Source organism: Hypomesus transpacificus, chromosome 15 (assembly GCF_021917145.1).
Source record: "Hypomesus transpacificus isolate Combined female chromosome 15, fHypTra1, whole genome shotgun sequence".
NCBI lineage: Eukaryota > Metazoa > Chordata > Actinopteri > Osmeriformes > Osmeridae > Hypomesus > Hypomesus transpacificus.
Window position 1 is genome coordinate 6,583,144 of NC_061074.1, and position 24,414 is coordinate 6,607,557.

Consider the following 24,414-nt stretch of genomic DNA (forward strand, 5'->3'; position numbering starts at 1 on the left):
TCATATCATTTGGTTTTTAATTCTTTCCACTACGACTCAAGTGAATTAAATCCTCTCTCTCTCTTGGAAAATCTTCTTGCCAGACACAGAAAATACTGCCTTCATTCCTGCAGAAATTCCATTGGACACACGTGTATCTAGTAGATAGAGTGGAAGGTTGTTTGGGGGAGGGGTAAGGGTGGTAAACATGTGAGAGGGATGGCCATCCATTCATCTTGCATAATAAACCCCCCAGCCCACCCACCCTCCCTCCCCAAAATATCCTCTTGATGGTCAGGGCTGCTGGTTACAGCTTCATCTGGTTTCATTGTTAGATTCCTAAACTTGAGTTTGTGATGTGACATGTAGCAGCACAGCTTGGTTTTCAAACATCCCCCCACCTGGACACCATAACCCAGTAGGCACACCTAACTAGTGGGTAGGACCTTGCTAAATGCTGCTGTTTTCACTCCTGTCAATGAGTAGTCACACAGTATGGTGTAATATTGCCTGGCTTCTACCACTGTACAGCCTCCAGCCCTAAGCTTTCTGTCTCCCCTGGGGGCCCTGTGAAGGCAGAGGTAGGCCAGACAGCCAGATAAAGACTGGGAAAGTATGGTCAGCTATGGTTCTGAAGATTCTGGTTCTGGTGCTGCTACTGTGGAAGGGGCTAGAGCTTGCTTGGTGAAATATGGATTCTTTTGTTTTTATGGTTCTTTGAAATAATGCTGACCTAAACAGATGTACTGTGGATGGCAGTTATGGATGGACTGCTGGGGGGGTTTCTAAGGAGAGATGGGAGGGGGGCAGCTACTTGTGTGTGTACTCCGGGTAGTACTATCTGTCCTAGCAAGGTTTCACATGACCCTTAACAATCAGTCGGTATTCATTATATGTTGTGTGTATGTGTTTGCAGTGTGTGATTGCATGTGTGGTGTGTGTTACTTCTCTCAGGCCTGTCCAGCTGGCAGGAAGCTCTGTTTTAAAGGGAGTGATCTTCCAAAATATGGCTATATAAGGCCTCAATTTCTGGGCTTCTACTCTGGTGCATGTCTTTGTCTGGTCAGACTGAGTCTGCAGACAATAGTCTGTCTCCGTCTTCACAGACCATCTCTTCAGATGGATCATTACGGCAGCTGGACCATTCCATCCACGTATGCAGTTTCTGCTACCTCAAAGTCTAACAGGTGAACAGAGAGAGGCCTCCTCTTTCAGCTTCCTGGAACAGGAACTGGTAGGGCCAGAGCTGTTAAATACGAATGCCTGGGCAACCTGAATGTCCCGCTTGTTGCTGTCTGGTCCTCTTAAGTATTAATCCAGCTCTGCAGTTGATGGAAAACAGACAATCCCCAACATAATAACTTCATTTGAGCCTATAAACTTGTTCCTGATCTTGAAAGCTATAAAGACTTATTTATGAGCCAAGCTGACAATGTGGAAACAGCATCAAGAGGAGAGAGAGAGGGCGAGAGAGAGAAAGAGAGAGGTGGGGAAAGAAGGAGAGAGAGATAACCGTCTGACATTGAGGTCTCGAGTTGTTGGGTTGTGCTCTGCTCTACATCTGGTTGCAGTGTAGACCCTGCAGAGATGGGTCATCAGGAGGGATGCCTGCTAGCTGGCAGCCATCTGAGCTGTCTGTGGCCCTGTTAATGAAAGTCCAGGACAGTTAAAAGCAGCAGGATCTCTGTGGTTCCCATGCCCTAATGGACTGAAGGATAACTCCCATATAATACCAGAGCTGACATTATTATTAGTATTACCAAGATTTGTAGACTTCTTAAAAAACTTGACATCACAGAACACTCACCATCCCATTGGTTCAGTTAGGTCTTGACTACATAGCACCAAAATGTCCTATTTGTGCTATACTGGGGAGCCAGGTTCCAGTTCCCCAGGAAGTATGGGAAAGTGTTTTATTTCTGTTTTACTGGTATCTACTGTACAGCACCAGTCCAAAATTTGGACACATTTTCCAAACGTTTGACTGGTACTGTACGTGTTACTGGTCCGTCTGTCTCTGTGGTTCCTTCTTGCTCTCTCTGACATTCTCTCTCTGAACATTGATGACTGAGTTTCTGTGCAAGTGGATGTCCTAATACTACAGGAATATGCCTGCATGTTTGTCTGAATATTCCAGCTAACGATGACTCAGCTTCCAGCTATGCTAGGTTCTGTCCCAGAATGCTGTCTTATAACAAGCGTGGGATTGTCATTCTCCAGGCCCCAGCTCTACAGCACATACTCATTACTGTATGTCAGCTAGTGTTGTCTGCCGTTGCTAAGACACAAAATCCAAAGATTTAGACTGGACATTGATGCTGATGTCAGCCTCGTCTAATTTTAAACAATGTGTTCCTGGGGTCAGAGAGAGAGAGGGTCCTGGGGTCAGAGAGAGGGGGTCCTGGGGTCAGAGAGCGAGGGTCCTGGGGTCAGAGAGAGAGGGTCCTGGGGTCAGAGAGAGAGGGTCCTGGGGTCAGAGAGAGAGGGGGTCCTGAGGTTGAACTGCAGGAATTGGATGTTGTTGTGTTTGTTCTCCTCCTGTAACACATGTATTTATCTGGCAGCGGTATTGGAGAAAAACTTTGGAAGAGAGTTTAAGAAAGAATTTACAAGTAGATTTACTGCTCTGATAATGAGCATAATTAAAGTTTATGTTCCCTAAAGCGTTGTGGAACAGTTTTTTGGGGCAAATTAATTCTTTCTTTTTGAATAAACAGCACTTTCGTTTTCCTGTGGCTGAACTAAAGTATCCAACACCTTTCTTTCCAAAAGAAATTTGGATGTGGAACATTAACAACCTAGCTGAATAGAATCTATTGTCTCCATCAAATTATCAGGTAATAGGTGTAGGATTATGGTAATTGGTGTAGGATTATGGTAATTGGTGTACGAATGCAATCAATTTAGCCCTGCTGAGATGGGATTTTACCTGAGGAAGGACAGCGACAAACAAAGTGTGGTACAAAGCAGTTCCTGCTGAAGAGTTTGTTTAGGAAAGTCTCAGAAGGCCTCTAGGTTGTTGTTTTGTTCTGTGCACTGGTCTCCCAGGCTGCTCTGACGTCAGCAGGTACATTTCTGGGTCAACAGATGTGCCTCATAAATTCCCCTAAATCCAACATGCATCATACGAGATAGGATCAGCTGCCAGATTCATCTCTACTGGCAGGGAGACAGGCAAGGGCTGTAGAAAGACAGGTAGACAGATAGGCATGTGGACTTGACACAGGGAGATGGATAAACAGGTAGATGTGTAGACTTGCAGACAGGTAGACAGGTATGCAGTAGACAGAGAGACCGGTATTTTGTTTGTACTGTAAACAAGCCCCCCCCTCCTGCCTTCCCCACAACACCTGCTCTTCATGGTCACTGGTCTAGACAGGCGTGCCCACCAGACACACACCCAGACACAGCTGGGTTTGAGCACACACACACACAGACACAAACACATGACGTATGAACACATGCACACACTCACATACATACCTCCAGGTCCGAGCATTCACACGCATGCACACTGACTTGCACTCAAACACGCACTCAGACCTGGGTCTGACACACACACACACACACACACACACACTATCACATAGTTTAAGACACAAATGGCTGGAGTCATGTCAACAAACTTTATTTTCAGATGTCAAACTGCATGAAGGACTAGCTACCTGACTGGCCCACCTGTGTGTGTGTGTGTGTGTGTGTGTGTGTGTGTGTGTGTGTGTGTGTGTGTGTGTGTGTGTGTGTGTGTGTGTGTGTGTGTGTGTGCGTGTAAGTCAGGTAAAGTACTATTTTGTTCTCTGTTGGTTGCTGAGACAAGCAGAGACCAGACTAGCAAATCGGATGAGCAGAGATAAGACCAGCAGAACCCGACCAACAGAACCAAATCAGAAAGCTTAGACCTGCACCCACTATGAGTCTCCTCTCTTACATAAGATGATCTACACATACACACGTTTACACACACGTTTACACACACACACACACACACACACACACAGATAAACACACACATCTGGAGAAGTGCTAGGCCACAGTAATCATGACTGCTGCTGCTGCTGCCAACACTGAGGGACACACATATACACACAGACACACACCCTACCATCTGAGGCTGGGCCTCTAGACGGGTTATCTGAGACTCTGCCTCCAACTTGGGCCTCTAAGCATGTGGTGGAGGTGGTTGGGTCACTCGATGTCCCGTAAGGCATAATGGTTTCTGTAAGGTCACGTCCTTACGGCCGTCACAGCTGTCCCGTTTGTGCTGGTCGCCAGCAGTCGGAATGGACACTGTCTTCTCCCCCTCTCCAGCGTGATGAGGCGGGAGAATCCCCAGCAAAGGACTGTGAGTGGCTGGCTGTCGTCTGAGGAGGAATACCAATGCTTTACAAGGTGGAATTTACGAGAATAATCCCTCCGCGACCACGATGCATACAGGAACTGGAAAAAAGATGCCTTCGGTCCCCCACACCCTCCCGCCAATTCTCCTCAGCCCCCACCAAAGAAGGAGCACTCAGCCTTCTGGAACATTCCACGACTCATGCCAGGAGAATGTCCTGTGATAAGAGTCTTGTTATTAAGAAAATAACACTAACACTGTTGTCCCTCTTGGGAGATATTATTTATTGGTTGCTTCCTCTAGGAGAAATTGGCATTGACTAGCAGCCCCAGTCAATCTCACATCACTGTTTTATCTCCTGGTCTGAGTTGAGGCGCCTGGCTGCCTTTTTGAACATGTTCATGCCCCTCCTAATTACCCTGCTCGGCTCTCACACCCATTTTCTGATCACATTTTGTAGATCTGAGATGAAGACATGGGTCTGAGCACAATGTTATCTGCTCTGTCTCAGGCCCGTCAGAGAATTTGGATTTACAGTTGTATTCCAGCCATAGGCAGGGCTCATGGCAGGAGATGAGTTGAGAGGAAAAGACAAAGGAGGAAAGGAACGGGGAAGGGAGTCTCTTTCTTCCTCTGTCTCCGTCTTTTATTTGCTAGCTCGCTCGCTCGATTTTCTTCTGTCTGTCTCTCTTTCTTTCTCTCTCTCTCTCTCTCTCTCTCTCTCTCTCTCTCTCTCTCTCTCTCTCTCTCTCTCTGTCTCTCTCTCTCTATCTATCTCTCTCTTTCTCAGATTAAGAGCTGCCTATCTCTTACTGCCCTCTAGAGCATGTTACCCCACCCCACTGAATTTATTGTCTTTAGATGTAACAATATTACATTTCCACGAGGGGGCAGTGTTGACATTGTTGTTGGTCAATCATTCACAATAAATTATTTTCCTCAAACAAAGAAGAAAATACAACTCATGAACAAAGTCAAATTGACCAAATGCTGTAGAGGGGGGCAAATATCTAACTATACTATTAAACAATCCCTCTGTGAAAGACAGATATTGTCCCAGAAGAGAGTGTCTGATAGACAATCAGGACTGTGTGTAGCCTACCACCTTGTTTCAATTCCTGATGATCACTTCCTGTTTCCTGTATCAGGTGTTGGAATGGATTATTTTTTCATCTTATCTCTCTTGATAAGAGAACCACAACGGCCTGCCAGCATCACGTCATTTCAGCGGACAGGCTGACACCACAGGCGTCCAGGCTGATTCTCCTTCCATGTTCCACAGTGGTGGCCAGACTTCTCAGTTCATCTACACACCTCTGATCCTTCCGCTGTTGTCTCAATACACTCCTCTTCAACCTTCAACTCAACTAACTATTCTTTTGTTTGGCCTAAGGGCAATGAAAGCAGCTCTTAAATTTGTTCGATCTCTGCACATTGTAATTGCCATCCTGTTGTTCCACTGTGTGGCAAAATACTTCACCCAATGTTTGATGCTGCACTTGTGATATGTTGATTTTGCTACACTGTTGGCTACTATGAACTACTGAATTTGAGATGTTCAGTAATTGAGATGTTGTTGTTACACTACAGTGTTCTTTTTCTTCACCTCCTCTAGTAGCTAAGCTGTGGTTACTTTCTAATGTAGCTTGTAAATACAGACCGTTCCTTGACAACCAAAATACTTTTAGAACTATGCACTTCTGATTCTTCTGCTGTTTCACGTGGGGTCAGATGGCTGAGCGGGTAGGGAATCGGGCTATTAATCAGAAGGATGCTGCTTCAGTTCCCGGCTGGGCAAGTTGTGCACTTCACCCTACTTGCCTCGGGGAAATGTCCCTGTACTTATTGTAACTCACTGTGGATAAAAGTGTCTGCTTAATGACTAAATGTAAATGTATGTTTTGCCACAATTTCCCCTAAGGGATCAATAATGTAACTGCGACTACTCTGGGCAAGATAATATACATTCAGTTACAGATAGTGGGACATGCTCGTTGTGTTGCTACAGAAATCCTGTGCTGGCCATAAAACCACTAGCTACAATCAATCATTTAAACACGCAACTAGCTCTTACCTGACACCTGATTCTGTCATATTTGATTTAGAATGGCTTTGAGGTGTTCAGTCAAATGTTTAATAATTTGTCTGATCATAGTGCTTGCATTTGCGTAAATGTGTTATTTTTTCACAGTGTAAACGGTTGATGGTATGGATCTGGTTCTCAGGGAGCCATGAGAGGACTCTTAATTTAAGTTTGACATATGTACACTCCCCGGCCATTTGATCAGGTACACTTGTTCAATTGCTTGTTAACACAAATAGCTATCAGCCAATCACATGTCAGTATGGCAATGCATTTAGGCATGTAGACGTGGTCAGGACAACTCGCTGAAGTACAAACCGAGCATCAGAATGGGGAATTAATGGGATTTTTGTGACTTTGAACGTGGCATGGTTGTTGGTGCCAGACGGGCTGGTCTGAGTATTTCAGAAACTGCTGATCTACTGGGATTTTCACGCACAACCATCTTTACAGAGAATGGTCCGAAAAATAGGAAATATCCAGTGTGCGGCAGTTGGATGGACGAAAATGGCTTGTTGATGTCAGAGGTCAGAGGACAATGTGCAGACTGGTTAGAGATGATACAAAGGCAACAGTAACTCAAATAACAACTTGTTACAACCAAGGTATGCAGAATACCATCTCTGAACGCACAACACGTCGAACTTTGAAGCAGATGGGCTCCAGCCGCAGAAGACCACACCGGGTGCCACTCCTGTTAGCTAAGAACAGGAAACTGAGGCTACAATTCACACAGGCTCACCCAAATTGGACAATAGAAGTTTGGAAAAACTTTTCCTGGTCTGATGAGTCTCGATTTCAGCTGTGACATTTGGCTTAAACAACATGAAAGCATGGATTCATCCTGCCTTGTATCAATAGTTCAGGCTGGTGGTGGTGGTGATATTTTCTTGGCACACTTTGGGCCCCTTATTACCAATTGATCATTGTTTAAACACAACAGCCAACCTGAGTATTGTTGCTGACCATGTCCATCCCTTTATGACCACAGAGTACCCAACTTCTGATGGCTACTTCCAGCAGGATAATGTACCATGTCACAAAGCTCAAATCATCTCAAACTGGTTTCTTGAACGTGACAATGAGTTTACTGTACTCCAAGGGCCTTCACAGTCACCAGATCTCAATCCAATAGAGCACCTTTGGGAGGAGGTGGAACGGGAGATTGGCATCATGTATGTGCAGCCAACACATCTGCAGCAACTGTGTGATGCTATCATGTCCATATGGACTCAAATCTCTGAGGAAAGTTTCCAACACCTTGTTGAAATTATTCCACGAAGAATTATTTCTGAATTAGTTCTGAAGGCAAAAGGGGGTCCAACCCGGTACCTGTGAGGTGTACCTAATAAAGTGGCCAGTGAGTGTAAATGCAGGCTGTTAGTTGTTTTTCTTATATTCAGAGTATATTTGGATTCAGTCATTTAGCAGACGCTCTTATCCAGAGTGACTTACAGTAAGTACGGGGACATTCCCCCGAGGCAAGTAGGGTGAAGTGCCTTGCCCAAGGACACAACGTCATTTTGCGCGGCCAGGAATCGAACTGGCAACCTTCTGATTAATAGCCCGATTCCCTGACCACTCAGCCATCTGACTGAGTATTTTTCCATGTCAGAGAAATGCTGAATCCACACTCCTTACTCTGACTGTCCAGCATTACCATTCCAGCATTACCTGTCCAACATTTAATATTACCGGTCCAAATGTACCTGTCCAGCATGACGTGCCATGCTGGGATCAGTAGTGTGGGGGATGTTGAAACAGCTCCGGCTGGGAAACATAGTTTCCTGTTTACGTGGGAAGAGAGACTTCCCAGCATGCATCCTGTCCCCATCCTCCTCATGCTCATGTCTGTCTAATCTAGACTGAAGATGCAAATCCTGTCATAACCTCCCTGCCATACTCACCACCCACATTTGCATTTAAACAAATGGATGAAGGTCATTTTAAAGCTGCCCTCCATGGAGGCAGTGTTACAGCTTCCTGGGAGGGCTGTGGAGGTGTCCGTCACACTGTTGAGGGTATTATGGTGTAGAGCACAGGGACGTAGACCATCAGTGAAAGTAGGCAGGGCGCAGGCATACAAGGAGCATCCAGGTTATGTTACTGTAGCTGGAGCCTGTGGCGCATTAGTACAGGCCTTCATCAGCGCTTCTGTCACCTCAGCTGGATCCAGACTTCATTGTGATGGAAGCAGGTAAGGCAGGAAACCACCACACTGGGTGTGACTCAACACACTGATGATGATGAGGACTGGAACCCTTTTTATAGACAGATAAGTCAGGTATTGAATGGGCTTGTGAAGGTAGGCCTGCAGAACTGCTGCTGCAGGTGTGTCTGGGGGGCTGGAGGAGGGCTGTGTGTCTGGGGGGGCTGGAAGAGGGCTGTGTGTCTGGGGGGCTGGAGGAGGGCTGTGTGTCTGGGGGGCTGGAGGAGGACTGTGTGTCTGGGGGGCTGGAGCAGGGCTGTGTGTCTGGGGGGCAGGAAGAGGGCTGTGTGTCTGGGGGGCTGGAGGAGGGCTGTGTGTCTGGGGGGCAGGAAGAGGGCTGTGTGTCTGGGGGGCTGGAGGAGGGCTGTGTGTCTGGGGGGCTGGAGGAGGGCTGTGTGTCTGGGGGGCTGGAGCAGGGCTGTGTGTCTGGGGGGCTGGAGGAGGGCTGTGTGTCTGGGGGGCTGGAGCAGGGCTGTGTGTCTGGGGGGCTGGAGCAGGGCTGTGTGTCTGGGGGGCTGGAGGAGGGCTGTGTGTCTGGGGGGCTGGAGGAGGGCTGTGTGTCTGGGGGGCTGGAGGAGGGCTGTGTGTCTAGGTGGCTGGAGGAGGGCTGTGTGTCTGGGGGGCTGGAGCAGGGCTGTGTGTCTGGTCGTGTGCCTGCGGGATATCGGACAGATGTGCGCCTAGGGCTCTCCTAGTAGAGCCACAGACAGGACCGCACAGATGACAGATTAAAAAGACTTCTGGTTGTATTCCTGCCTGGACAGAAGATATGTGTGTATAATTTGAATTTGAATGCTAATATTGATAATAATGTTCATTTTAAACATTGAAAATGACTTGCTGACAAGTTACCATACCATAACGGTTTACACGATGGCCATGACAGCAGAGCGTCAGGGGCCTAACTGACCCTTCATTCACGTTGACGTGGGGTCTTTTACATAACGTTTTTTGCATACAATTTCCTTTGGCATATGAAATTGCAAATACAGTTTGCAGTGCATGGATTATGCTAGCTAGGAATTCCTGAGGTCAGAGTAGTGACAGACGCATAGCTGGATAGACCTAGCAGGTTAACAGTCGCATAGCTTCCATTACTTGAAGTTTCTCCAGGCCTGTTTCTGCTTACTGCCGCCTACCTGTATTAGCAGAGACTTCACTGAACCTGTTAGAACCTGGCATCTGGACGCCATCCTCATTCATTTAGCCTACTGACTTCCTAAAGTCCTCAACCATCTGAGATGACTGGTGATCTGGAGCTGCCAGTGGGACACTGGGATGGCGTCACTGCCGTGGCATGACTATGGTGTTTCTGCGAAGTAGCTTACTTTTATCTGCTGTTTTGCATTGGACTGAACCCAACTCCAATATAGTGATATTTCCACAAGTGTGTTAGGGGCTGTCCAGCTTAACATCAAACTGTGCAACATTCAAATATGTGGGAAAGGATAAGAAATGTATTAAAAAATGTCCAACATTTTAACCCCTGTGCTGCCTTCGGGTCACAATGACCCATCATTGTGCTGCGACAACTTTACCCAATACAAAAACAAATAAAAGCATTTTCTTTTAACCTTTGCGCTATGGGGGGTGTGAGACAGCCCGACAGTTAAAAGAAAATGCTTCACTTTATTTTCGTATGAGGTAAAGTTGTCGCAACACGTGGGGGGTCACAATGACTGAAGGATCACAATGACCCGAAGAAAACACAGGGTTAAAACGACTTTTTCCTCAAGATATAATTCTGGTCTATTTCATCAGTTGGTTTTAATTACATTGTAGTTCATGATGTGCAGCCTTTTTGTTGTGACAATTGTTCTCCCCCCTCTAGACTATTCTAAGCGTGTGTACCAGGGTGTCCGAGTTAAGCACACAGTTAAAGACCTGCTGGCTGAAAAACGTTCCAGGCAACCTAATGGACCACGATATAGTGTGAGTTAAGCTTTTGTTTCTATTATTTACCTGTCCTTCTAGTTGGGCCTCACCCTCTCCCATGTGGGAGCCTGTAAGCCTGGTCTATTAGGGTTGTTCCTAATACACAGGGCCTTCTGTTCCATGACCTGCATGTTTGCCACATTGACTCCCTATACGTCCCTGTTAATGTATCCTTTTACTCCACTCATCCCTTGTGAGTGGAAGTTAAGCCCCTCTGTAAATACCATAGCATGGCGTGGCACAGCAAAACAAAACAAACACACCCATAAAAGGCCACAAAAAGGAAAGGCAACAATAAGGGTGATGGATACTGCTGGTCATGAACCCCAGGACAGCAGAGGGGTTGATTATGCAAAGCCAGGTTCAGACACACCTGCAGCCTGCAGCATTGTGCTCACAGGGGCCCAGGGCAGACTGGGCATTGTTGAAAAGACTCTGGGAGACGTCTGGCTGTTCAAACACCACAAGCTTTCCATCTCTTGCTCCTGTCAATGGTCCTGGCCAACACTGCCTCTACTCTGCTGCAGTATTGACATGTGCTCCCAGAAGATAAGCTATCAACCACTAAAGTAACGTCTGGATCAAATGACAAACAGAAACACAGAGAGGGAATGCGAGAGAGAGAGAGAGAGAGAGAGAGAGAGAGAGAGAGAGAGAGAGAGAGAGAGAGAGAGAGAGAGAGAGAGAGAGAGAGAGAGAGAGAGGAGAGAGAGAGAGAGAGAGAGAGAGAGAGAGAGAGAGAGAGAGAGAGAGAGAGAGAGAGAGAGAGAAAGAGAGAGAGAGAGAGAGAGAGAGAGAGAGACAGAGAGTCCCTGTCCCTGCTGCCCCTGAAGCCCCCTCCCCCTATCCCCACCCCCCTTCTCCTCCCCCAGCAAGTCTTTATGTTCAGACAGAAAAGCCCATTGAGAGATGTGGCCCAGTCTGACCACAGTGTTGTTGCTCTTCATGCCCTAACATGGAGCTGGCCTGGAGAGGAATGGCAGTTGTTGTCGTTGACATCAGGCTGGCTGGCATGACAATGAAGTATCCACAAAGGCCATGACACAGAATCCTCACCAGTTAAAGCTGATAATAACAATTTATGGCAGACAAACCAGTGGTCAGCATTGATGACAAAACATCATAGTTGAAATCACTTCAGTAAGGGTAGGCAGAATCTGGCTGAACAATCTGACTTCTGTGCAGAAATGAAAGTCTGTTTATGGGATTATTAGTTTGCATTTCACTTGAGAGGACTAGGTCATATATCATGTTTAAGTTGAAGTTCAAGGTTCAAGTTAAAGTGTGCTTGCCATTTGCACTAATCACAAGTACAGATGCACACTGCAAGGACCAGGTCATATTTCTCTTGTCTGAGGAGATCATATCGATCATGTGTTTTAGGAAGACAGTATGTGTGGATGATAGGTGTGGACCATAGGCTGGTGTTGAGGATCAATGTGGTCTGTAGTCTATACCTGGGGTAAGTACCTGGGGTCTACAGCTGGGCTCTGTAGCTGGGCTCTGTAGCTGGGCTCTGTAGCTGGGGTCTATAGCTGGGCTCTGTAGCTGGGCTCTGTAGCTGGGCTCTGTAGCTGGGGTCTATAGCTGGGCTCTGTAGCTGGGCTCTGTAGCTGGGCTCTGTAGCTGGGGTCTATAGCTGGGCTCTGTAGCTGGGCTCTGTAGCTGGGCTCTGTAGCTGGGCTCTGTAGCTGGGGTCTATAGCTGGGCTCTGTAGCTGGGCTCTGTAGCTGGGCTCTGTAGCTGGGCTCTGTAGCTGGGCTCTGTAGCTGGGGTCTATAGCTGAAGTCTGTAGTCTGAGTCTGTAGTCAGGGTGGCCAGTATCTGATTTTCCTACGCTGCCTTCAAAGAGTCAGTGAGGCATGGGCTCAGCCATACAGGGAAGTCTTGGAACTGGCAAATAACATTCAAATACTGCCCTCTGAATTTGCCTCCAGCCAGTATCAACCCTGCCATGTTAGTAATCATATGCAAACAACTGAGTCTATCCTTGATGTGTCCCCGCGTCCTCGCTGTGTCGCTCTCTGTGCGTGGGAACATCTTTCGTGGATATAACTTACATTCCTCTATTATATCCTGTGTTGTTGAGATGCAAAAAAAAGAACTGTGTTTTCCTGTGTTCCAGGGAGCAGCAGTGTCTCCCACATCCTTTGTCCAGATGCCAGGTGAGTCTTCCTGTCTGGACCCACCATGGGACCATGTTCAGGAAACACTGCTCTCTGGAGGAGGATGGATGGAATGATATACATTAAAAATGTATTATACATGTTCATTTAAACCTTAATCACAACCATTATTTTAATCCTTATGTCTGTTTCTCTCTCTCTCTCTCTCTCTTGCTCTCTCTCTCTCTCTCTCTCTCTCTCTCTCTCTCTCTCTCTCTCTCTTTCTCTCTCTCTCTCTCTCTCGTCCAGGTTCTCACATCATGCCTGGGTATTATGGGATGCGTCGTCCCTACATCTCTGAGTCAGACTTCTGTCCCTCCTCCAAGCAGTTCTCCTCAGACATGTATTCCTCCTCCCTGGGGGTCAAGCCCCTGGGTTGTGACCCCTCTGGCATGTCTGGCTACCCCCCCCTCATGGACAGCTACTACCCAGAGACCTTCGGAGACTACCGCAGCGCTGCAGCCTTCTCTGGTGGTGGCACCATCTTCCCCTCTTCTGCCCTCTCCTCCCTGCTCCCACCATTTTCTGGAGATTTCTCCCACTTCTTGTTGGTAAGAACCTCCCTCTCCACTCTCATAAGGATCCCAGTCATTCTTCTAAATTGAACTTTGGTTTGATTCAAACTGTACGGAACGAGTGCTCTTAATGGGGATGTTCATGTTTGTAGGTGGCACCTCTGTCTAGGGAAACCAGGCAGGCTACTGCAGAAGCTCCACTAACTCTCCTCTCCTCTGTACCTTTACGCTCCTCTCCTCTATTCCTCTCTCCTCTTCTCTTCTCTCCTCAACCTCCTCTCCTGTTCTATCTTCTCCAGAGGGACTCCTGGGAGCAGACCGCAGCAGAGCCGGTTCCTCAAGGGGAGGGTTTGTGTGCTGAGGGTTTGTCCTCCGTTAGTGTCCCCACCTCCCTGCCCAGCCCTGACCCCCAAGGGAGCCCTTCCCAATACCGGTCCCCTCATCGTGGCTCTTTGCTGGGCCCCCCCGCCCAGCCCTACTCCCTCCACGCACTGGAGGACTCCCACTACCACCACACCTCCTACCCAGCCCCGTCCGCCTACCCCTGTTCCCCCTACATAACTGCACCCAGTGACATGGCTTCCAAGATGCCCTCAGAGGATCAAGACAGTACCATGGCCCCTCATGGCGACACTTCCTCCTGGTGTAAAGAGGACAGCAGCAGCCCCTGGTCCCCTTATGAGCTGCGGAGGTCCTACTGAGCCTAAGGAGACTCTGCACTTGGAGGAACAGCACTCACTAGGAAACACAGGAAGAGAACCTAGCTGGAGAACACAGTTGGAGAGCACAGCCCAGGAAGATAGTTCTGATGACACTAGACCCTTATAGGGTTCAGGAGGATTCCTGTGTGAAAGGTGCAGACAGCTGTGGGAAAGATTCATATTCCTGTTTGAACCTGTGTGTGTGTGTGTGTGTGTGTGTGTGTGTGTGTGTGTGTGTGTGTGTGTGTGTGTGTGTGTGTGTGTGTGTGTGAGTGTGTGTGTGTGTGTGTGTGTGTGTGTGTGTGGGAGTGTGTGTAAGTTATATTAAAAACTTAGAAAAATAGGAAATGTAATTACCCATAGATGATAATCAATAACCAAACAGAATGGGATGAAATTTGAGGATTCCTTTATTATTTGATTGGAGAATTACTGTATATAAATGTTTTAATTCTGTCTTGGAGAGTCTAGTTGTGTTTTGATATGATATGTGCTGACTTTCATGACTGAGGAAACATTTCAGGAATACAAGCTTGGGGAATAAAGATGTATTATTACACAAAGGTTATAATAGGTAACAACCGTACACTGCATGACTAAATGTGAAACATTAAAAATATCCAACAGCAGCACCCTCCCCATTCTCTTCTCTGCAGTCGTCTCTTTTGAGAATGTGCACATTATAGACAATGACAATAGATGGCGCCATTGTACCAATTCACTTGGCTTCTCCCCTTCCTAAAACGTTTCAACTGCCAACGGAAAATATACGGCTCTGGAAAACAATAGGAGACCACTGCAGCTTTTATCTTTCCTTTTTTTTAAAGTTGAGAACGACAATTTTGAGTGAAGAACAGAAGGGTAAAATCTGCTGTGGCCTCTTAAATGTTACCCTTCTGTTCCTCACTCAAAATTGTCCTTCTCAACTTTTTTTAAAAGGAAAGAAAAATTATGTGATATATAATATTATATGATAACATTATGGCATTTTGGCGCAAGGGCGTAGGTGATACAGCGAGTGGGATGCGAGAACTGAGTTAGCACTCAGTTACTCAGCAGTGACTTGTCTTTAGCACGCTGTCCTGAATTAGGCTATTTGACTGGGCTCGCTTATCATTGGATAGAAGGGAGCGAAATAGCCTTATATAGCAATTAAGCTACGTAACGAAACGAAACTGATATAAAAATAAACCAATTTATTACATTTCCTGTGTAAGCCACGTTTGTAAATAAACACATTGACAATCTGTAACAGTTGATTTCACTGCAAAGCCTGGATTCCTGCTTTGAATATGAAATATTCTTTGAAAGATTGTTTTCTTTCATGAGTGTTTAATTTAGTTACGTTTGGATGAACCCGATTATATTTAAAATAGAGATTTGTAATGGAGTCTATTGATCCGCCAATACTTAAGCGGTTATAATACTGTTCAAACTAAATACAAAGTTGGATGACCTAATTCTAACTGTTAGGGATCAACAGTGATCAACACTTTACACGAGTGTGTTAGGGCAGCCTGCCGACCCAACAAGACCCCTGCAAGACCACACACCCGGCTGCAAGGAAATTCAAGAGTAATGAAATAATATTTTTAATAACCTTGCAATTTGAAACAAGTGTGGCTTATATTTTGTACTAAATATCTACACCTGAAAGCCCAAAAGAACGCATATTTGTTTTTGTGTGAACAACCAGGTGCTGCCTGCATGAACCGGGATTCAGGATAATGGCAACCATATAAAGCCAAACCCTCGTTAGTGTGTTGCTTTATAAGTTTGAGCTGTTTCAGTCAATCAGGTCATCCTTCGAGATGCACTTGCTGAGACGAGCATCCTTCCGTGAGGCTGAAACAGTCAGCGCTGTTAAACATGGCTGCTTTCACATGCCACGCCCCCTATCCAGAGACAATTTACACACAACCAATTTGTTCAAAATAAAGATTAAAATGTTGAATAAGATAAATGTAGGAGTTTCATCGTCTTATTCAATCTATTATTTGTGGTGCACAGATGATATATAAGTTTAAGAGGAACTGTAGAAGTCCAAGTGCTACAGTGCCCAATAAAAAGTGAGTGATCGCCAGAAGGTGGATAAAATGTTCAAAATGTCACTTTCTGTAAGTACTAAATATAAAACACTTGTGTATTCTATTAAAGAAATGCTTATTTTAAGTATGTACATCTTGATTTTTACTGAAAAATGTATCTTTTTGTGAAGCCTTTGAATATTCATATTGAAAGTAACGCGCAATCAAATCATTGTCAAATCATTGAGTTCTAGGGGTTTTAAATAGTAGGCATGGAGGGAGAAAATCACAAACTAATATCTCTCCAGCGATAATACAATATTGTTGTATGCTCTAACAGTGTTTTAAATACTATATGTTATTATTTAGTTCGATTTTTGAGAATATTTCGTTCTTGGCCATATTTCTGAGCCAGAAAAGGAAGTTGTGGAGCTCCCCAAGTTTATTTCCAGGAGACGTTTTCTTCTTCAATCAACCATGTCTGGTGAGTTTAGAACGATTTCCATCAGTTTATGATTCTGTTGAGTTTTCCACCTAATTGACAAAAAGAAAAGAAAAGAAAATACAGAGATTAAAGTCAATATAGGCCTACTGGAAAGACCACTACAGATGGAGCCAATGCCATTTTATACCGACTTCAATGGTTCATTCACTTTTCACAATGTATTCATAATATACTAGAAATATAATTAAAACATGCTTTCAAGAAGTAGCTGTTGAATCATATTACACATGTAGTGTTGCTCATAGATTTAATGCTACTAAGTCAAAGATTTCGTTTTTAGTTGTTTTCAGTCGGTCATCCTTTATATATTAGGATTCATTATCGTATCTTTAGTCAACCTAAAGGAAGGTGATAATGTAAGTTGCATTTTATTATTTTCATGTCGGATATCACAGGAAGATCTTGTGCGTAAAATATACATTTTGACGGGACAACGAGTGGGATGTGCCTGTTGTTGTGGCTTTACTATTTGCTACATTTAAGACTAATCATGATCTGACATTTCGCTAGGCAATATGAATATTTATCAGTATGGGTTTGACAGCCAAGCGCACCTCAGAGAGCCGAGCGAGGAAGCTACGCTTATCAAATCACTTACCGACGCCTTACCACCTTAGGGCCAGATCTGTACGTGCCCTAATGCGTTTAACCAAGGTGGGGCGTCGTTTTAACACCTTGATCTCTCTTACCAATTGTTTTAATATAAAAGTAAATACATATATGCTTAAAGTGGCGCAGACATGTTATGTACTATTATGGTAATGCTTAATATACTGGTGGATATATTAATATTCATCAGTCGACTATAATTTAAATAAACTAATGGGGCAAAGGACTAAACCTTTTCATCCATTTTACGTAGAAAATCGTTCTACAATTATATCAGACAGTTTCAACGGTGGTTATTCAGGTTTTTTACCATAATTTTTTTTTCCGGACAAATCTGTAGCTACTTGGTTGTGGTGTGAAACATGAGATAACGGGGCAGTCGACAGAACATTAGATACGTTTAAAGCGTCGTCACTTGAACTCACAGTTACGGCAAGAATAGTTATTGGTTCACGTGGATCACTAGTTTAACCGTAGCTATTTTTAACAGAAGTTGACTTTTTAAACCTCATACCTGTACCTGCGGCGCAATAATGTTGTCATTTCTATACATTCTTGAGTCAGATTTGTCGCGTCCGACTAACGCAGACGTTTCTGCACAACAAGCATACTGCATAACCTCGATGTATTTTCTCACTTGACATTCCCTCTTTCTCAACACCATAGCCCAACCTTTCCGGCTGATAAAAAGCACTAGGCCGATATGATCCAATAAATATAAAGAACAAGTTCACTTACTATTGCATTTCGTAATTTCGAACCGCATTCCTTTTTGCGACCGGGGAGGGGCGGCATGGCGTTCAGACCTCGGAAACTAGAAAGTATTGCGAACATTGTAATTCGACACGCAAATCCGCCTTACCCTCAAGTCGAAAACCTTGCCGGGGACATTGTGGAGCAATGGGGGGAGTGCAAAGCGCCTTTTTTCGCACGGTGGTATACAAACTGAGTAGTGTTTTGTGTATTCAACAATTCTATTTACTATCAGATTTATTTAAATGCTAAACTAATTTGTATAAAACAACTGTGTTTGGTTGCTATAACAGGAAACCTTAGCATTGACCATCACTTTTGTTGAAATACTTAAAGATGGAGTATGTCCTACATACATTGGAAAAGTACCTACAGCCTATCTTTTTTGTATTCTTTACCTATGAAATGTGGGAGTATTTGGTGAAGGGGCTATGGCCTGTTCATGGCCGGTAAAAGCAATGCCAGAGTAAAGGGTGTGTCCCCAGCCAGGATTGTTTACAGTTAACAATGCAGGTACTCAAAGCTGTTTTTTCTCTTCAGAAAAGCCTAAGGTGTACCAGGGCGTGCGTGTGAAGACCACAGTGAAAGAATTGTTACAGCAACGAAGAGCTGAACTGGCGGCCGTTAAAACGGTACCTTTCTATCTCACAAACACTTTCTCTCTGGCCGTGACAAATCCCCCCCCCCCCCCCCCCCCCCCCCCCCCCCGTAAAAAGAAAAACGGCTTGACACGGGTTGGAAGGGGGGGGGGTAGCTTTAGATGAAAACAAGGAAGAAGGTACAAGGACCAAGGAGGAAGCACAGGGGATATAAACCGAAGATATGAAACAACACAGTCAGTAAACTCCCCCTGGAGCAAGCGGCTCATTAATGACTGACAGTTTTCCAACTGAAAAACAGGTTAATTGTTGTGAAAACCCCAAACTCATGGGACCCATCCGTGCTGTTGGGAGTAATGCCTGGAGTAACAGTTTGGCTACATCAGGTATCATGTAGGACAACTTTTTGGGGCCAGGTATCCCTTACAGGGGTGACATTTTCCAAGGACCCCCCATTGAAACACGCATTTAGCATACCATCTGTAGATTATAATATATGTTTCACTTTTTAATGATACAGGACAAATTTCCAATTATAGAATTTATGGCAAATTATTTTGTGGACCCCTTGGCTTGAGCTGGAAATTCAGAATTTTGGTGAAACTCAAGTGCTCTTGTTTAATCTTTAATCTTCAAACAACCCTCCCCAAATCCTACATATTGTCTACTGGCACGCACATGGCAAAACATTATGCTAACACAATGATAAACCCATCACTAAGGTTCAGACGAAAGAAAACAATTAGAATGAAAGACTGATGTTGTCATTAGTGGAAGTGTAAAGATTAATTTTGGTATAAAAAAACAAGAAAAAGGACAACAGATTTAGCTCTGCAATGAGCTGTCAACTAAATTAACTTTCTCTGCCTATGTTTTTCTGTCCTGCATTAGTTAACACCGGAGTTCGTCCAGCAGGATGAATTTGTCTCCACGTTGCCTGGTAAATTCACGTCATTGTCCATAATGTCTTTGTCATCCCTATTTGTGAATGTATGTGGTATGTGTCCCCCTCTTCAGCCTCTGTCTACCCCTGTTTGTCTGCTCTGGAAACATCAGAATGTGCTCAAAAGACATGTCCCACAGAAGGCATGAGAGCATTAACTAGACATTCAACGTTGCAGTCAGCAAACGCTGGCTGTCAAATAGGCTATTTAACTCAGAAAAGACAGTCAACATAATGTCAGTTACTATCCATCCGCACATTGCATAAATTATTAAATGCATACTTGACTAGAGTTGCTAGCCTAGTCACATCGATTTGGAGTGAAATATAGAAACTTACATGAAAAACCCTCGGAAACTGCACACAAATGCACGGTTGTATTTCTATTCGACATCATGAAAGTTTTGCCACATTCCTGCCTTATAAACGTGCATTCATGTGTTAAAGCAGTTGGCTACAGCTGTTGTGACATCACACATGCAGCCTGAGACTAATTTAAATGTCTTCATGTGTTGCCGCATTCTAGTGGTAACGACTATGAATCACGTTTCTAATCTTTATAGCTCACTACTACGATTCGTTCACCGGAGATTCTAGCGGTGGTGCCCAGCAATCCCTTCAATCAAACGCCTTCCAAGACCCCACCGGCACGGTGCCTTTGGACAACGTATTTCAGAATCAGCAGTTGTTAAACGTGCTCCGGCCAGAGGACAGCTTTGGTAGCAGCCCACTCCCGACGCCCTTACAAGCCTGGCCCTATGGACACCAATCTTCAGTAGATTACTACAGTCACGTCATGGTATGGGCTGCAAACTGCGAAATATCTGCAAATTATAGGCCTTTTAATCAAGTAACCTACATGTGTAAGAGAGAAAGAGAGACAAATATTATACATGGCAATGGCATAGTACTGAATTTGATCATCCCTAACAGTCCTGCACATCATGCCTTCATCCCCAGGATTCCTCCTCCCCTTCGGAGTCCCTGAACCAGCCGAGTCCGGTAGACTACAATGGGTACTCTCCTCAGCCATCCTCCTCATCCTCCTCCTCCTCCTCCTCCTCATGCTACAACTCTCCCAGCAGGATGGAGTCTGGTTATGGATTCGCTCCAGATCACTACTACTGCCAGAACTGTAGCCGCCAGCCCTGTTATTGCCTGCCTCAATGGTCGGTAGGACCGAGCGAGTGCCTCCCCGCACTGGACTACGGGGCATACGGCCATACAGACTGCGAATACCCCTCGGCCCTGCAGGATAGCTTCTGCAGAAGGGATCTGATAAATTCAGAGATGTGTTATCTATGAGGTCAATCGGAGCGACTTTATCTGTCTAGATAGTCTCTACGTAAATACCCTGTACATAAAAAAACCCTATGCAATCCATAGTAGGCTACATTGTGTGTGGACGTAGACTAGGCTACTGTAGAATATGCTTTCAGTTCAGATATTATAGCCTATAATAGCCTATACGCACTAGCATTTTGACGAGGGGCAGAATGGTCGATAGAATAAGTGCGATGAATGTGATGAGAATTTGGATTCCGAGAGCTTTGCATATAGCCTACGTATATTTTTATTGTTCATTTCCCTTGCTTTTTGTAACAGATTGTTTATTTTTCTTATGAACATATTTTTTGGACCTGAAATAGGTGTACTGAATAAAAAGAACCGTGCCTCTATAATTTTTATCCATGACCTTATACGACCGTTGCTGATATATAAGAATGTTTTTCTTCAAACTGCATAAAGAAAACTGTAGAATCATGGACGTTCTGTGTAAAAGTACCACAAATACTGAATCTGATGAGTATCTGCAACTGCAATCTGTAAACGACCCAGACCATTTGGCGATCTAAGGTCCACATGTTGCCTGTTTCGAGATAGATTTGGCCGGGTCACATTCACCAGTGGCGGGCCCCACAAGTGTAAAAATAAAAATTTCAATTTTATTTTGCTTAATTGCGTCACCGTTGAAAAAAAAAAAAAAAAAAGTGTAGGCCTATTTATGTTCTTAATACAGCCTAACCTAAACGGTATAGGGTAAGTGTATTGAAAGAAAAAAGCACGGAACGGTGCCGATATTATCCTAACTCATCGAGCCCTTACAAAAACAAAGAAACGATTTGTTATGGGGCTATACAATGTGTTTTGCATGTAAGCAGGGTTTGACAGATAAATACAAAATATTTTCTAAGTATTTGGTGGCACACCTGATGTCACAGCACTCACTTTGGGAAAGCATGCCCCAGATGGCACCTTGTAGGGGAGGCTATAGGGCACAGCATCTCATCTTCTTCACTGGAAGACACACAGGCTGCCCAATGAGACACAGTGCTGTATAATCTACCAAATGTTCTTCTACAAACTTACCGATAATCAATTAGCCAACGTAGGCTATAAATATATGTTTATATGTGGAAACTCATGACAAAATAAATACAAATAAATACATATACATTCATTTAAATTCATTTTTAAGGGACAAAAGGGTCAGAATACTTAAGAAGGCGTCATGGGGCCACTGCTCACAAATCCTAACTAGACCCCCAGTTATAAACCATGAGAGGGTCCAGAGTCCTCCGTCTGGCCTGCAGGGCTTCAGGAATCCATGTCTGGTGCTGGTTACTCATCTACAGCATCTACCACCTGACAGGAATCCCTGTATGGGTCTGCACCTCGTTATGCCTGACCAACTAAATGGTACCCACTTAGTGGAAAGACATGGTCAACACATTTTCTCTAATTAAGACAAGTCCAACAACAGGGTATGTTTATTGTTATTCATTAGCCTACACAATGAAACAAAATGACATGGATATAATATGTGGTGATGTGTCCAGGCAGTAGACTCTGGGTGTGGGAATGAGGCCCACTGGAACTGAACAGAGAAGTCAAAACACAGGTTGATCGCTGTACTTTCTATACTAGCAGGATTTAGGGTTATTGAGGTAACTTTAGGTCTACCTGAAGGATTTCAGGTAGACCTAAAGACCTGATGGTTCAATTTTTCCCTTGGTACATCGCCCTGGTAGGGTTGGGGTTAGGGTTAGCCCTGTTTGCGATTGGTCAAATGATGCAAACACTGCCTCCTTTACGTGAACACTCTCATAGATCAGGACTACCTGGGATTATTTTACGAGTTGATAACCACCACCGTGACATCACATGCAATTGCAAGTGGTAGGTGAAGCCAGCTAATAAAAAGATGCGTCGGTTAAACTTGCTTTGTAGTAGGACCCAGGTGTGTATACAGTTGTGGATCTTCCTGAACTTCAGATTAAACTCAGTAAAAGGTCTACAATGCAGGGTCTGTGGTCTGGGGCTTTGGGCCCACTGTCAGGTGGCTGAGCGGTTAGGGAATCGGGCTAATAATCAGAAGGTTGCCGGTTCGATTCTGGCCGTCCCTAAAGGACGTTGTGTCCTTGGGCAAGCACTTCACCCTACTTGCCTCGGGGGAATGTGCTTGTACTTACTGTAAGTCACTCTCGATAAGAGCGTCTGCTAAATGACTAAATGTAAATGTACTGGGGAACAAAGGAGTGTCATCTTGTATCCTATGGTGTGCGATACTTTTGGTGTGTGATCATTTTGTCAATGAAAACTGCAAAATAATTAAATTGATAAAATAAAGCATCTTAGAGACATTACAAAAAACATAGCTCCAGCTCATGCAAAGATTCCAGTTGGTTGGATGAGCGTTGAACCACTACATGGTTCCATATCATGATGATGACATGTTCGGATGTGGCTCTGTAGCCTGGCTCTCTGCCCTCTCCTGTCTCTGTCTAGAGGGGGCCGCCCGGAGCCCAGAGGGATCGTGAGGTTGGTGACCTGCACTGGTCCTTCTGACACCAGAGCATGGCCGACCTGGTGATCTGATAACCTGCCTCTGACACCAGAGCATGGCCGACCTGGTGATCTGATAACCTGCCTCTGACACCAGAGCATGGCTGACCTGGTGATCTGATAACCTGCCTCTGACACCAGAGCATGGTCGACCTGGTGATCTGATAACCTGCCTCTGACACCAGAGCATGGCCGACCTGGTGATCTGATAACCTGCCTCTGACACCAGAGCATGGCCGACCTGGTGATCTGATAACCTGCCTCTGACACCAGAGCATGGCCGACCTGGTGATCTGATAACCTGCCTCTGACACCAGAGCATGGCCGACCTGGTGATCTGATCACCTGCCTCTGACACCAGAGCATGGCCGACCTGGTGATCTGATAACCTGCCTCTGACACCAGAGCATGGTCGACCTGGTGATCTGATAACCTGCCTCTGACACCAGAGCATGGTCGACCTGGTGACTTGATAACCTGCCTCTGACACCAGAGCATGGCCGACCTGGTGATCTGATAACCAGCCTCTTAAACCTGTCTCATTCATTTGATCATTTTGACAATGCAATGGTTCCTCCTGTATCTCCTCCGATGCTCCTCTTCCTTTTCTTCCCCCTCTTCCACCCCCTCCATCTCCTCCCCACTCCCCTTTTCCCATTCCTCCTCTTCAACTCCAACCTCCCCACCTTTTCCCCCCATCACTTCAGATGTCGGTAATGTACTGCCTAGCTAGCTTCTTGGCTGCATTGCAGTATGGTGAGGAGGGAGATGAAGGTGGAGCTCAGGGACACCCCCACCCAGACCTTGTTAGGCCCTAATCTTCTTTTTCCCCCTGGCATCTCTGGAGCTCAATATACCAATTTCCGGTGCAGTGATGTATTGGGAGTATGGAGTCTCAGAGCTTCCTCTCTAGTGCACTCTCTAGTGGTGGGCTGTAGTATTAAAAAGCAAAGTCCTCAGAGGCAGCAAGGTGTGTAACCCCGCCACCCCACCCCCTGCAGACCTGCAGCCAGCTCTGAGCAGGAACAAGACTAACATTGGCATAGCGTGTAGTGTTCCAAAGTCCTACTTAATGTGTGTGTGTGTGTGTACAGTATCATTGGAAATCCCCGTCCATAAAGAAGCACGTGTTTGTACGTGTGTGTATGTATTTGTGTGTGTAGGTGTGATTGTGTGCATAAGTGTGGAAAGTTTTGGGTGATAAAGATT

General features: G+C 45.2%; 2 protein-coding genes across 3 annotated transcripts; both read left to right on the forward strand.

The window, feature by feature from the left end:
- The first annotated feature begins 8,370 nt into the window (after window positions 1-8,370).
- Window positions 8,371-15,110, forward strand: LOC124477707 (uncharacterized protein C11orf53 homolog). Of its 2 annotated transcripts, none has more exons than XM_047035678.1 (5): window positions 8,371-8,595; window positions 10,439-10,539; window positions 12,668-12,707; window positions 12,957-13,258; window positions 13,522-15,110. In XM_047035678.1, the coding sequence occupies exons 1-5, from the start codon at window positions 8,586-8,588 to the stop codon at window positions 13,921-13,923; spliced, it is 855 nt and encodes a 284-aa protein (XP_046891634.1). In that variant the 5' UTR covers window positions 8,371-8,585; the 3' UTR covers window positions 13,924-15,110. The 2 variants fall into 2 exon arrangements, with proteins under 2 accessions (XP_046891634.1, XP_046891635.1); XM_047035679.1 differs by lacking the exon at window positions 8,371-8,595 and adding an exon at window positions 11,926-12,004 and having other exon boundaries at window positions 10,454-10,539.
- On the forward strand, window positions 14,230-21,303 carry linc.pou2af1 (lnc RNA pou2af1). Its single transcript, XM_047035680.1, has 5 exons — window positions 14,230-16,434; window positions 18,358-18,449; window positions 19,308-19,356; window positions 19,923-20,158; window positions 20,320-21,303. The coding sequence occupies exons 1-5, from the start codon at window positions 16,428-16,430 to the stop codon at window positions 20,662-20,664; spliced, it is 729 nt and encodes a 242-aa protein (XP_046891636.1). The 5' UTR covers window positions 14,230-16,427; the 3' UTR covers window positions 20,665-21,303.
- The last annotated feature ends 3,111 nt before the right edge of the window (window positions 21,304-24,414 follow it).